Source organism: Myxocyprinus asiaticus, chromosome 10 (assembly GCF_019703515.2).
Source record: "Myxocyprinus asiaticus isolate MX2 ecotype Aquarium Trade chromosome 10, UBuf_Myxa_2, whole genome shotgun sequence".
Classification (NCBI taxonomy): Eukaryota; Metazoa; Chordata; class Actinopteri; order Cypriniformes; family Catostomidae; genus Myxocyprinus; species Myxocyprinus asiaticus.
The window spans coordinates 21,205,511-21,220,404 of NC_059353.1; the positions used below are offsets into that span (position 1 = coordinate 21,205,511).

Genomic DNA, 14,894 nt, shown 5'->3' on the forward strand with positions numbered 1-14,894 from the left:
TCTTTATTTTCTCTTCTCTAATTTCAGTTTCATATGCCAAAGGAATTTCCTCTCCATTGGGGCAAAAACAAAAAGAGCACTATTATGAAATTCTGTGCATTTGAAAAAAACTTGTGATGTTGCCCAAATCGACTAGCCAGGATGTGCTCAAAATGTAGTCTTTTTTTCCTTCTTTTTATTTTTCTTGCTTTATCACATGAGTCACATCCCAAATGTACAGACAGTGTCCAAAATTAACACCAGCTAAGTTGACTGATTACTTTATTGGTAATTACAACATAACTTATGGTTTCATTCAAAATAGTGCATTCACTGTCATGCTTTTCCCTCATCTGAATTTCTCTATTTATCTTCAGAAGTTTAGCTAGAAAGCCTGGCATTAAGATGTCAAAACGATGATAGGTTGGATAGGATAGAATAACATTTTCATGATAAGTCATGTTTCAAAAACATACGTATATTTTAGTTCAAAGTTTGCAATGCTCAAAACAAAAATATCTTATGACATAGTTTCAGCCAGGTACTGAAAGTTTTGAATGTATGACCATATCAGATTTTGTTCAGTTTATAATTATACATATCTACATTTTTAAAAGAATTACATAGCTTTGTCAGACATTACAATATAATTCAAGCCGAAACTGAGTAGTAGCACTCATCTGTGTGCAGCATTTCCTTATTAAAGTGCATATATGACCAAAGCATTGAGCAGTCTGGGTTTGTGTCCAGACTGTCTACAGTATAAATAATACCCTCCACTACATCTGGGGTTAGCACAGTTGACGCATTTGCCTTGAACTTCTGCACCAGATCCTCATGACTAAGTGGTTTCCTCCAGTGACCGTAAAACGTGTTGCAGCGAGCAGTGAACATTTCCCCCTGTGTCGTCTCCACAGCAATTTCACAATACATCTTTTCAAAGCTCGAGTGATTGTCTTGTGGATTTTCCAAATGTACTTTGAGAAGCATATCCTTAAGAGTGCTCCTGTTCATCTGACTTTTGCTGAAAGATTCAACGGTGACCTCACCATCAAGCAGAGCAGTGCAGCAGTTGAACTGGAAAGAGTGTCTGGCCTGGTGCTCAGTAACTGGAACAGGACAGTCTACATATCTGGATAAGGGCACTCTCAATGTAATTTTCTTAATCTGATTGAGATTGGCATTTGGGTATTTGTCCAGAAATTTCGCTCTTGCTTCCATTGCTGCATCTGCTACCCAGTGCATCCCAAGGTGGGCAGGGAAGCGCTTCTGTGCAATGTTCTGATCTTCCAACGCCCACCTGTAATAAGAAATAGGGGTGACCTCAGCCAGCTGGTGAGGAACATAATCTGAATAAAAGGCCCCGAAGCCTGATTCCACATCCAGAATTTGTGTATTGCCCACAAGACCAAGGAGAGCAAGTTCAGAGGCTTCCAGACCCCCCTGTGCAGCGTTGCCCATGTGTAGTGGCTTGGTTTGTGTAGCAGCATTTGCCATGGGAGCTCCAGCAGATGAACAGGCTATAGCCAGAGCTGCTATGCTCTGGGATGGAGAGAGGCCTAAGAGTTTAGCCGTAGCAGCCGCGCTGCCCATAACCCCAACAACTGCAGGTGGGTGAAATCTGAGCGAGAATAAATTTCAAAATGAATAAATCATTGTGCATCTTTATTAACAGACATACATTTCCATGCAATCATATTCTAGTTTGTCCTGAGGTTGCTTCTGAAAAGCTGAGCTTTGATAGTCCTTCAGAGTGTTTTACAGGAATAGTTCACCCGAAAAATAAAATTCTCTCCTCATTTACTCAACTTTATGCCATCCCAAATTCGTAAGACTTTCTTTCTTGTGTGAAACACAAAGATATTTTTGAAGGATGTATGAGGTGTTTTTGTCCATACACTATCAGTCAATGGGGTCCAAAACTTTCAAGCTCCAATAAGGCAACATAAAAGTAATCAATACGACTCGAGTGGTTTAATACATGTCTTCTGAAGCAATAGGATTGCTTTGAGTGAGAAACAGATAAAAAATGTAAGTTCTTTTCACATGGGCAGGGTTACGATTTCTGAGGCCCCAAGCAACCATCCAGCCATTACATAAAAGTGATTTTATATCATAATTTTAATATAATTTCTACCAGCCATTGTAGCAAAGTACATTCAAAATATTTAATGAAATAAAAATCTAGATAAAGATAACGAATGCATGTTCCAATAAAATGAACACAAGGAAAAATCTTATTTAATTTATAATATAATAAATATAATTTATATGCACCGATACAGTAATAAAAAAAAGCAATATTTACCTGTACATATATTTTTTGAAAACTTTTTTTGTAAATGAATACAGTGTGCAAAACTACAACTTCACTCACTTATAGCCTATTTTGGAACCCAGATGAATATTTTTTTATTACTGTTCAGTAACTATTTTTTATACAATAATTATATATTTCTGTCATATTCACCTTCACCAGGAGCTTTTATTTCGATGAACGTTGTTAGTGCACTGCAGTGTCTTTCAAACTCTATTTTACAGTTTACAATATTCCTCCTTACAAATTTGGTGAAACGCTGTCCCCTCCTACATTTCTGTGATACTGTGTTGAGTTTTTAGATTTTTATAATAACTTCAAGCAGGTTCAAATGTTCAGAACAGCTCGAATGGGTGAACCTGCAGCACTTTGCCTTCACAATGCATGAGAACCGCTCAGAGACAACTGAAAACAGCATCACAGCACATGAACACAAAACAACGCGTCACCGTCACCCCTTGAGCGTTTTTACTCAGCTTTCCGACCGAGGCCCCCCCAGACATCCGGGGCCCCACGCAATTTGATTTGCATGGTGGTTAACAACGATATTGCTTATTCATTATAAATCTGACATCTGCAGTCTTTTTGGTATGTTCATGAGAGAAGCTTGTTCACACACATCCTTGCACTTGACACATTGAGCACTGTACATAAACCAGACAGTGTTGCCAGGTTCACAGTTTTCAAGTGAAGTTGGGCTATTTTGAAAATGCAGATGCGGGTAAAAATGATAAGAGTTGAGGATTGGGGGGGCCTGGGTAGCTCAGCGAGTAAAGACGCTGACTACCACCCCTGGAGTTGCGAGTTCCAATCCAGGGGTGCTGAGTGACTCCAGCCAGGAGCCTAAGCAACCAAATTGGCCCGGTTGCTAGGGAGGGTAGAGTCACATGGGGTAACCTCCTTGTGGTCGCTATAATGTGGTTCGCTCTCTGTGGGGTGCGAGTTGAGTTGTGCGTGGATGCCGCGGAGAATAGTGTGAAGCCTCCACACTTGCTATGTCTGCGTGGTAACGCACTCAACAAGCCACATGATAAGATGCGCGGATTGCCGTCTCAGACGCGGAGGCAACTGAGATTCATCCTCCGCCATCCGGACTGAGGCGAGTCACTACGCCACCACGAGGACTTACAGTGTATTGGGAATTGGGCATTGCAAATTGGGGAGAGAAAAGGGGAGAAAAAAAAAAGTTGAGGATTGAGCTTTCTTGGCTGCCAGAAGGTCGATGGTAAACACAAGAAAAATGAAAATGCAACATCTGATTGATGTGAAGTATGAGACCGGGACTGAGTACAGGCATCGTGTGCAGCATCAAATAATCACTGTCTTGAAGCCTGCACTGTGTTCGGGTGGATGTCAAGATTTATAGTGAATACAAACGTAAATTTTGGGCCTTTTCTCATCCAAAGCAATCAAATAGCTTCAGAGGACATGGATCAAACCACTGGAGTCTTTTATGCTGCCTTTATGTCCTTTTTGGAGCTTGAAAGTTTTGGACCCTATTGATTTACATTTTCTTTTGTGTTCCGAAAGTCAGAAAAGAATGTCATACGAGTGTGGGATGACATAAGGGTGAGTAAATGATGAGCGCATTTTCATTTTGGGGTGAACTATCCCTTTAAATTCTCAAATTAACATTCTTTTCTGTCAGAGATTTGGTACTTGTAAATCTGTGATGATATTCTGTCACTTGGTCTTAAAGGCCTTAAAACTTCTGTTAACTTTTGTCCTTAATTATGCAATAAGGGGCACTTCATCATATGTAACTTTACAATGTTTTTCAATAAACAACACTTACAATTACTATTTCATGATGTATCCCAAATAGTTATTTAGTTAATGTACATTCAAACAGTTCTAAATTTCATGGTGCTTAGATTTTTAAATTTTAATACAGAATATATATTCATATTTGATGTAAATCAACTACAGATTTGTTAAGCAATATTAAATACTTATTAATGATTCACTAATAAAAACTATTATGATGTGTTACTTTAAGATGTTTCCATTATTGAGCAATTTGTTTTTTTCTGACTAGTCTTCATGGACCATAGATTGCATATGACATTTCTCTACCTCTGAACTTATTGTTTCTAATATTTCTTTGTACGTTTTTCAACCCCGATGACGCATAATTAAAATGTGTACTACAACAGTTTGAAAGCCACAGCCACAATTTGTGAACGTGTTCAACTTCTCCATAGTCTGTCTTGTGAAAATACTTGGGGAAACAAAATGGAAACATATGCTTTTATAGATCAACAAGTGGATCATTTTGGAGCCTCAGATTACTTACAGGACTATTTTATTTATTTATTATTTTATATACATATAATTTTAAACAGTGCATTATTTTAGACTCTTGAAAGGTATTCTTACCTTTTGGGAATGTTGTATGCCTCTTTGGAAAACCTCAGGAGCCTCCCCTGAACCTCTATGCCCACATTGAAAGCCAGCAACAGCTCCAAGCCAGAGGGTTTAACAGGCATTGTTTCAGCTAATGCCAGGAGAGCTGGCAAAACAGCACCGGAGGGGTGAGTGGCTGGATGCCAGGTGTCATCAAAGTCCATAGAGTGCACCTGATGTATCAAAACATTTCACAGTTTCAACATATTATTAAGTATCCTCTGCTGTCACTTCATCTGAGATAATACATTCATTCTCTAGTAGGACCAGTATTATTTTCTGCAAATCTGCTTTGAGATATACAAATAAAAAATGACTTGTTGATCACTTAGAGATGGACTGCTTTTGACAATGGCAGTCTGATTAAATGTATTTATCACAATACAAACTGGATGACTAACAATTTGCTTAAAGTAAAAAACCTATTCAATCACATTTAAATTCATGTTCTTGGCAGATGCATTCATACTAAAATTACATATAACATGAAAGTGCTTTACTGTAAATGTACTAAGATTAGCTGAAGAAATTACATGGTACACTTTACAATAAGGTTCCATTGGTTAACATTATGCATTAGATGTAATGAATTAACCATTAACAATAAGCATTTATTCATCTTTGTTAATGTTAGTTAAAAAATACAGTTGTTCACTGTTAGTTCATTTTAGTTCATAGTGCATTAACTTATGCTAACATATACAACATTTGATTTAAAAAGTATTACTATATGTTGACATTATCATTATGTTAACTAATGTTAACAAATGGAACCTTATTGTAAAGTGTTACCAATGACATTAATGCAACTGGGGTGCTCATACATGAATCAGAGAAGTGGTATGCAATGTGGTCAGGAATGATAGTTTTTTATTATTTAAAAAGGGTCTTTTAAAAATAAACATTGAACCACATATTTACAAAAAATCCCTCAGACATTTTTAAGTATAAGAGGACATTTAAATTGACCTACTGCAACTCCATGAACTAAGGCAGCATACTGCGGTGGAAGTGATGATCCTGGTCTTCCCCAGACTTTGCTGTTTTTCATTGCTTGCTGTCTCTAGTTTATAAATCATCAAAGAAATACACAAAACAATCAGACAAAAATTTAGGACAATTGAATTATATCGGTCTTTGCATATAACTGATAGTTTAGACTAATTTCACAAGGATTAATAAACCTGTAGAATATCAGAACCTACTTGGCTGTACTGGAGAACAGTTTTAAAGACTGGCGTGCTGGTTCCAAGTAATCCCACTCCCAGTGTGTCCAGTATCATTCTCTTACTCCTTCTAATCACTTCATCCGTCAGATGAGATGTGCTCAAACATGACACTGCTGCCCCAAAACTTTCAGTAACACTCTGAGAAAAATAGAAAAATCAAATTTAACACAAATTTTACACAGGCCATTGACAGCATTAATAATTTTGGTATTAAAAACTTGAATTCTAGGAAAAGAAGTAAATAAAGAACAATAAAAATAAAAGGCTGTATGAAATTTGTTTAAAATAATTTCAAAGTAGCACTGCGTAATTTAAGTGACTAGTAGTCAGTACGTAGTCATTACCTTTCTGAGCATCGTGTGAGGTCTGGATCCTACTGTGAGTTCAGGATGTCAACTTGTTCGCCTTATATACTAATGTGCCTGAGCAGAAACTGGCTTGTCAAATTTCCATTGTTACTTAACCACAACATCATAAAGTGCATGGTTTCACAATGCTGAACAACCCCATGGTATTAAATATCAGTTCAAACTTTGCTTGGGGGGGGGTATAGATGCTTCTCCATGCTTTTGAAAAACATTTGCGTTCCCATGAAATAATTTGCATTTTCATGACTTCAGCTTTTATATGCATTCCAGCATTATTCCAGCTATTGCGAGTACAACAAGAAGAGATAGCTAGAGCAGTGAAAAGTGTGACGCCATGAAGACAAGTGTAAGATGTAAGCAAAGCATAATTCTCAATATATAAACGTATAAAAGACTACAGAGTTAAATTCCATTAAATGTGAGTGGTCTAATTGGATTGGAATGCTTTTTTGTAAACATAGAAATTGCATATTATTATTTTCTTTCTTGTTGTGATCCATAAATAGGCCACAAATTGCTTAATTACGTTGGAAGTCATGTCAAGTCTCTTAGTAAATCTATACACACAGAGATTTTACATAATAAAGGATAATAAGATTTTTTTTTTTTCAAGAACGACTCAGGGTGCGTTTCATTCGGAAATGATCATCCCTATACCGTATTCCCTTCTAAGTCTTGGAATTGTGACTTTTTTAAGTCATTTGTATGTGAATTTGTGTTCAGAACAACACTGCAGCCTGGCATCCATGATTGTTCTCCCTTTGAAGTGCCCTGTGGTAGTGGCATAGCCACAGGTGTGCCAGGGTGTGCAAATGCCACCCAAATCGTGAAATCTGACATACGGCCATTTATAAACGTACATATAAAATTATAGTTCAGATATTTTCAAACATAATATTCAAATTCCACTAGTATTTGGGAAAACATATGCTACAAATATGAATAACTGCCATTTTGTAGCATTTTGGAATGTGTTGCAAATACAGTATGTACAAGGATGTGATTTTTCAGTAAAAGGATCAGTAAATAAACATATATGAACATATGTTTTGCTTATTGCCATATATCAGAATTCTGTATGGGTTAATGATGTAATACAGAAAGAATTTCAGTATTTCTGCAAAAACAGGCACTGGCCCCTGTCATCTTGACTTATCTCTCATAAATGCTAAAGCCTGAAGAGCATTCAAGTGTGCATATATGAAAGAACAAGTTTTCCAAGGGATGGCAAAACATTTTTCGAGAGAATACAAAATAATTTATGAGAGAATGCAAAAGTTGTGCGAGCGAACGCAAAGTTTCTCAGGGGAATGCAAATGTTTGATAATTGTTTTCTATCTTGCTTTTTATCTTAGATGTTTTTAGAACATTAAACACACACAGGAAAATTATTATTTTTAATAAAAAAAAAAAAAATTTATTGGATAAAATCTTTTCATGGAATTAGTATTATTCAGTGCAATAGATTTGAAAACAAAGGAACAGAAGACATCATCATATCATATTTCATTACCTTTACCATGAATTTCTTACATGTTGTATTTTCAACATTTGTGAAAACTGGAATTTTTTGGCAACAGTTGTTTAGTCAGAGAATGTGTCTGTTTGTCAGTGGTTCCTCATCGGGTCAGAGAAATTCCAAGAAGCTGAGGTTAAAAAGTGCAACTTGAATGTGACCATTGTTAGGTGAAAGTGAAAGAAAATTATTTTATTGTTTTATGTTTTATCTTAGAAAGTATTAAAACATTAGAATTTCCAATTGTTTGTTTTATCCTTTGATTTGCATTTATTCTTCACATGTTTTAGAGAACAAAAGAAGCTGTAAATATTTAATTATAAAACAATAAAACTTCATAAAACAATAGATATACTGTTAACAAATAGACAAAAAGTAGGCTATTTGGACATTTTCTGTTTATTAAACATTAAAAAAAACATGACCATAGCTAAAATAATGAACTACACCTGTGGTATGAACTTCAGAATAACTGACTATTAAAATAGTCTTGGCTAAATTGGTTAATTGGTTGATAGCAATGACAAGTATAATTTGTTTGCAGATGCCACTTAGTTGTAATGCAATGAAATTCACACAATTTAAAGTGTGGTTTAACCTTTCAAATACCTTAAAGCTATATGTCAGAATCATATCATTTTTTTTTTTTTTTTTTTTTTTTTTTTTGCCATAAATTTATTGTGGTGATGTGGCCGTGGCCGAGCGACATCTGTGGAGAGTGAGGCTGGGAGAGGAAGAACGGTAAGGGTTGACTGTGGGAAATTATCTCTAACAGCTGTTCTGTGTTACAGTGAGAGCTGGAGAGGGATAAGAGGGCAGTCCAGATGGCTGGAGGGGAGAGAGAGGGAGCGACACACGAATCTGACTGTGTGATTGGTTGTTCTGAAAAGCTATCAGTGTGTGTGTTTATACTGAAAAGTATCAAGAATAAAAGACTCACGTTGAATTGTTTGTCAGGCTCCCACTTTCTCCTTGAAAGAAAGTTAGTGATCTGTCACATATATATTTTTGCAACCCTATGAAAGACTGTATGAGTTTAAAAAAAATAAAAAATAAAAAATCTTTTGTATAGGGCTGCAACTAACGATTATTTTGATAATCGATTAATCTTCGATTATTTCGACGATTAATCGATTAATCAGATAAAAGTTCAATTTTATTTCCTGTATTTTATTAAAATATGATTTTTCAAAAAACTGAAATGATAAAGGGTGTAAGGATTTGGTTTGATTTTCATTACTGAATTAACGATTCTTTACTCTCACAAAACTTTGAACAAAGCCTGAATCATAAAAAGTTAAGTTTAAATGTATTATTATTATTACTTTCAGGACATATGCGAAACAGTTGCTTAACTCGTAAAACTTAACAAAAAATTCTCATCATTAAAGAGTAAAATGATCCATAGGGCATGGAGTGGGACAAAAGATCAGCCCAGCAGAGGGCAGTAGTGACACGAGAACAGAAATGTTAATAATTCTGCCCAACTGAAAAATACATAATTATGTTAGACACATACAGTATGCTTGTACACTGTCACTGATTATATACATTTAAATATTTTAATATTATAGTTTTTAAAATAGTATTTTCAAAAAATTGTGTATGTTTATCCAGTAAAATAATGTTTGCCATTGTATAAATTTACTAGTGAAATCAGACATTACATGATGTGGCATTATTAGGAGGACTTTCAAATATCAGGACCCTTCGCATTATTATACATTATATTCAGCATTACATACAGTTTAATATAGTACAATCATCTGTAAACACTGTGCAAATTCACTCTCGCGCTGAAAAGACACGTCCCGGTGCTCACTGTATTACATGAGCTTACATGAGCAGGAGAAAACACTTTGAAAACCGGCACACCTTGACTGCTGAGACTTCAGTCTGATATCCATGAAAGCTGCACAACTGATTACATTGAAACTGAAATCGTGGTATGATGTTGGACAGTTTAATCAAAACGATTGCACTCCCTTTCTCCATTGCGATCGGTTTGATTGACGTGGATGCGCGCGCTCGCTTGCTCGTTAGAGTTTAACAGAGACTCGCTTGTGGTAAGAACAAAATTTTTTGCGAAATACACGGCTGATTTTGAATTCATAAGATGTTTGCATTATAAAATATAGTAGGTCTGCCCCCGACCAAAGGTTTTCCTAGTCGACTAGTAGTCGTTAATTTAAGCCATTAGTCGACTAGTCGCACGTTTATGATATTAATTTAATTACTTAAATATATTTAAGGGGGGGGGGGGGGGGGGGGGGGGGGCATCATAAAATGGTTTGAGTTCCAGGGCTGAGAAAGAATGTTATAAGTAACATTGCTAACACTGTTCTACATTACAGAGAAATACTAAACCGTAATAATGAGCCTTTAAAATATATATTTTACTAGCGCATGCACGATAAAAGGTAAAAGCAGTAATGATTCTGAATATGTTGGAAAAACCAGCAAGGAGACTGTCTGAACATTTTGTTAATTTATAGAGAGAAATGCACATTAGGGTTGTGCCGACAGACGATGATCTCGGGGATAGACGATGGTCAGAGTGATCGCCAATAGCTGATGCCTTTGACGATGTCAAGACGATTTTTGGCTCGTTTTCCCATGTATTAAATTATTATTATTATTATTATTATTATTATTAGGCAATTATTATTATCAAATGAATATTACAAATAATTTGCCCGTAGACACACAGACACGCGCTTGAAGAAATACTTTATTATATTATTAAGAACAGATGACAGAAAAGCCGTCTATGCTCATGTATGACACGCTGTTTGTACGGAGGCGTGCAGTCTCATGGAACACGCGCATCTAAAAGTTTCTCACTCTTTCTTTGTTTCTGTCTGCTGAATTTTAATTTTTTTGTTTTGTTTTGCAAGAACATTATCGTCTATGAGTGCTGCAAATGACCTCAGACATCTCAGCTCAGGAGGCTTTGAGTTCATTCACTTTATTTCCACAGAGCAGTTCATTGTGACCACAACTCTGCAGCAACTCTTCAGCGCATCAAACAGCACTATCACCCTGTAAACGCACCTGACGCACAACCGGTCCACATTAAACCGTATGCTTATTATGATCTTCTTTGAAGTGTTTATAAAGTGCTCTGGTGTGCTGGACAACTTGTCTCAGCTGTTTTTCAAACGAGTTTTATCATACAACACATTTTTCACTGGGCTGTGAAGTGACGTCACTGACGGGGCTTCGCCGTGCTTACGGCAAATATCCAACTAATCGATAATGAAATTCGTTGTCGATGATTTCCATTATCGATAATTATCGATTAGTTGTTGCAGCCCTACTTCTGTATATTTGATGGATTTATGCCTATTCTTTTGTTGTCCAAAAGTTATGACAAAGGGCATAAATAAGGGTGAGAACTTTTCATTTTGGAGTCAACTATTCCTTTAAGAGTGGTTTCCCTTTAAAGGGAAATTTCACCCAAAATTGAAAATTCTCTCATTTAGTCACCCTCATGCCATCCTAGATGTGAATGACTTTCTTCTGCTGAACACAAACAAAGATTTTTAGAAAATATCTCAGCTCTGTTGGTCCATAAAAAAATAAAAAAAAAAGCTCCAAAAAGCAAATAAGTGGTTAAATCCATATTTTCAGAAGTGATATGATAGAAGTGGGTGAGAAACAGATCAATATTTATGTCCTTTTTTACTATAAATTCTCCTCCCTGCCCAGTAGGTGGCAAAGAATGCAAATTGCCAAAAACAAAAGAAGAAAGTGAAAGTGAAGACTGATAGTAAAAAAGGACTTAAATATTGATCTGTTTTTCACCCACACTTATCATATCACTTCTGAAGATATGGATTTAATCACTGGAGTCTTATGGATTACTTTTATACTGTGTTTATGTGCTTTTTGGAGCTTCAAAATTTTGGCCACAATTAACTTGCATTGTAAGGACCAACAGAGCTGAAATATTCTTCTAAAAATATTTGTTTGTGTTCAGCAGAAGAAAGAAAGTCATACACATCTGGGATGGCATGAGGGTGAGTAAATGATGAGATAATTTTCATTTTTGGGTGAATTATCCCTTTAAGGTAAACTGACTTTCATGCAATGGACTGTGCCATTTTGAAACTATTAGATTTTTATGTTAGTCATTGGGGCATTTTAAGTTTATTGTTAAACCAATGAGCTGACATACTGTATATCTCTCCATTTTATTCTATAGAGTCTGGCATCAACATTTTCATTGAAATGAAAATTCTTGACCCATGATTGCAACTTTCTACCACTAGATACCACTATTCTCCTGTGTCATAAATGGCAATGCTGTAATTTAACATTAGACAACGTTAACTCTTTCCTTTTTCCTTTCTCCTTTGTACAATGCACTGTAATGTATGTCCTTACTTGCCATGGACATGACAGACATCAAATAATGGTCACTGTAGCTTCTGACGTGCTGTATTAATCGCACGCCACCAGTTGGTCCCATTTAGCCAATAAAGTGTTAACATCTTGCGCCCCTAGCCATACATCAGCCGTCTTCTCTTCCCTCCCACAACCTATTTAAACAAACATCTGTCCTTATCTCGAGTCTATAGAAAGCTCGTTGCATACAAGCGCGCGTCACTGGCATCTCCTGTTGAAGACACGCGATGGCTTTGGCAGATCCAGAATGTGTAATATCAAACTGCGCAGAATCAGCGTCTCCGTTTTCTGAAATCGTTGAACTAAATGTTGGAGGACAAGTGTATTTGACACGGCACACGACTTTGACAGCCGTACCGGATTCTCTCCTCTGGCACATGTTTAGTAAGAAAACACCAAAAGATCTGGCACGAGACAGCAAGGGTCGTTACTTTCTGGACAGGGACGGGTTTCTTTTCCGCTACATTTTAGACTATCTACGGGATCTAAATCTGGTTCTGCCCGACTATTTTCCAGAAAAGAGCAGACTACAGAGGGAGGCAGAGTTTTATCAGCTGCGGGACCTGTCCAAGCTCTTGAGTCCCAAAATGAGCAAAGACAACTCCATCACCGATGAGATCTGCCAGAGTGATTCGGAAGAGCTGTCGATGCAGAGCGCGACTCCTCTGGTCGGACCGGACCCCTCACGCGCGCTGTCCGCCGTCAGTAACGCTCACTCTCCATCCCTGGAGTCCAAGAAGTCGGGCTACATCACAGTCGGTTACCGGGGTTCGTATACAATCGGAAGAGACATACAGACAGACGCCAAATTCAGGCGAGTCGCGAGGATCACGGTGTGCGGGAAAACTTCTCTGGCGAAGGAGGTGTTCGGAGACACTTTGAACGAAAGCAGAGACCCGGACCGACCTCCGGAGAGGTATACATCACGCTATTATCTGAAATATAATTTTCTCGAACAAGCGTTTGACAAACTGTCCGAGTCTGGCTTCCATATGGCCGCGTGCAGCTCCACTGGCACGTGCGCCTACTTCAGTAATGATCCGAACGAGGATAAAATCTGGACAAGCTACACAGAGTATGTGTTCTGTCGAGAATGATCCCACAATTGTTACATGGAAGCGTGTCCACTACAATAGTAAAGTTTCATCCACTCTTATAAAAGTATACTGGAGTTTTGTTTCCCATTGCACCTACCAGTTGTCTTGGTTGTTGTTATATATTTTATATATAAGGACGCATAACGTGTAACTATCGTGTTGCATTACTGCATAATATCATTTTTTAATTCAGAGGGCCTATTTGTGAAACGTTCGCATGTCCTAGATGTATTTTGTTTGTTTTATTCATTATGCATGTATTCATGTATACACACACATGAACGTTGCTTTACTAAACATGATCAGAAACATGGAGCATTTTCACTAAATAAGTTAAGTTTGGTCCTATAAACAGCCTCACGGTTTTTTTTAATTAATCAGTACGATTAATTTTTTTTTTGCATACATTTCTTTTGTCTTAGGTTCAAAACTTACTGTATCTATGTTCATTTCTTTATATTAAACAAAGTGCACCTTTTTCTTCCAGCTGTAAATGACTTAAGATGTCTGTTCAAAGAGAGTCAATCATTCAATAAATTATAATCTGTCGTCTTTCAGACTCACAATTTTTAATTATTCTCATCAAAATTCTTATATAAAAAAAGTGTCTTTTGCAGCTCTAACAACTAGAACATGTGTAACCATCTGTCTGTGTAACAGCCCAGATTTGCCCTTCTGTATTGTGCAAATGCATCTTCTGCTTCAAGTGCATTATATCTTTTAAATATCTTTTGGCTAAATAGAAATTTAAATGGGACAAAGTGCCAAACCATATTTGGCAATGTTTGTTTTAATAATGACATAAAACATGAGTCATTAATTCTTGGCTTGACTTTTATCTGAAATCATCAAACAATGTTAGAGATTCAGGGAGAAAATGAATCTTAAATGGGAGAAATACAACTGGGATTAAAAAATAGGCCCTCAAGCTTGATTTTTGGATGGGTGGAGTATTATTAACTGGGCTCTCAAGAGGTTTGGGGGTCAGCCAGTTTATTTAAGTGGTGAGATCATGAATCATAGCCAGTCCTAATGAATGCAGTAATTGTACCAATTAACAATAGTTCCCTTTCCGTTTTTTTGTGACACAAATTCAGTCTATGATGTTCAAATGCAGATGGCACAGCTGTGTGCAAATATAGGTGGCATTATCATTTCAAGGGTCAATAATGAAAGGATCCAGCTGCAAGGTTAGGGATACAGGACGGGTCTCTCTGAGTGCAGTGCACACAGTGGAGGACCTCAGCTCCAAGAGAGAGGTTTTGCATTCAATGAATTATACTGAAACATTTACAGTACACATAAACAGTAGGACCGATTTGAAAAGTGTGGAGGAACAATTTAAGGTTCCTACACTCCTAATACACTCATTACTTTCATACTGTTGTTATTACAGTACATATTTATTGTTATTGTGTATTGTGCAAATAAACAAATACAATTCTGTGCTGTTACACAAAGAAAAATGCATAAATTCCTGAACTGGTAATGAAGGGGGTGATATCTGAGCCACAACCAATGTTTAAGAAATTGTGAGGAAGTGTAATATGTGACTGGTCAGCTTGAAATACT

The 14,894-nt window shown here is 36.8% G+C and overlaps 2 protein-coding genes across 2 annotated transcripts; one reads left to right on the forward strand and one right to left on the reverse strand.

Annotated features, from left to right (window-relative positions):
• Positions 1-6,409, reverse strand: acod1 (aconitate decarboxylase 1). The gene is made up of 5 exons (XM_051708363.1): positions 6,276-6,409; positions 5,908-6,069; positions 5,676-5,765; positions 4,676-4,875; positions 1-1,600 (listed from the first exon to the last, which is right to left on the reverse strand). Exons 1-5 carry the CDS (start codon positions 6,285-6,287, stop codon positions 631-633), a joined length of 1,434 nt encoding a protein of 477 aa, XP_051564323.1. The 5' UTR covers positions 6,288-6,409; the 3' UTR covers positions 1-630.
• A 5,991-nt stretch (positions 6,410-12,400) lies between these two features.
• Positions 12,401-13,866, forward strand: kctd12.1 (potassium channel tetramerisation domain containing 12.1). The gene has a single exon (XM_051708364.1). The coding sequence runs from the start codon at positions 12,453-12,455 to the stop codon at positions 13,320-13,322; it is 870 nt and encodes a 289-aa protein (XP_051564324.1). The 5' UTR covers positions 12,401-12,452; the 3' UTR covers positions 13,323-13,866.
• Positions 13,867-14,894: the final 1,028 nt, after the last annotated feature.

What these genes read in the sequence shown, in the direction of transcription:
- acod1 (XM_051708363.1), bottom strand. An exon ending in CTGTTCTCCAGTACAGCCAA is followed by an intron (nt 5,766 to 5,907) that starts GTAGGTTCTGAT and finishes TTTATAAACTAG; the next exon opens with AGACAGCAAGCAATGAAAAA. An exon ending in GCATACAACATTCCCAAAAG is followed by an intron (nt 1,601 to 4,675) that starts GTAAGAATACCT and finishes ATTCTCGCTCAG; the next exon opens with ATTTCACCCACCTGCAGTTG.
- kctd12.1 (XM_051708364.1), top strand. Translation starts at nt 12,453, where the DNA reads ATGGCTTTGGCAGATCCAGAATGTGTAATATCAAACTGCGCAGAATCA.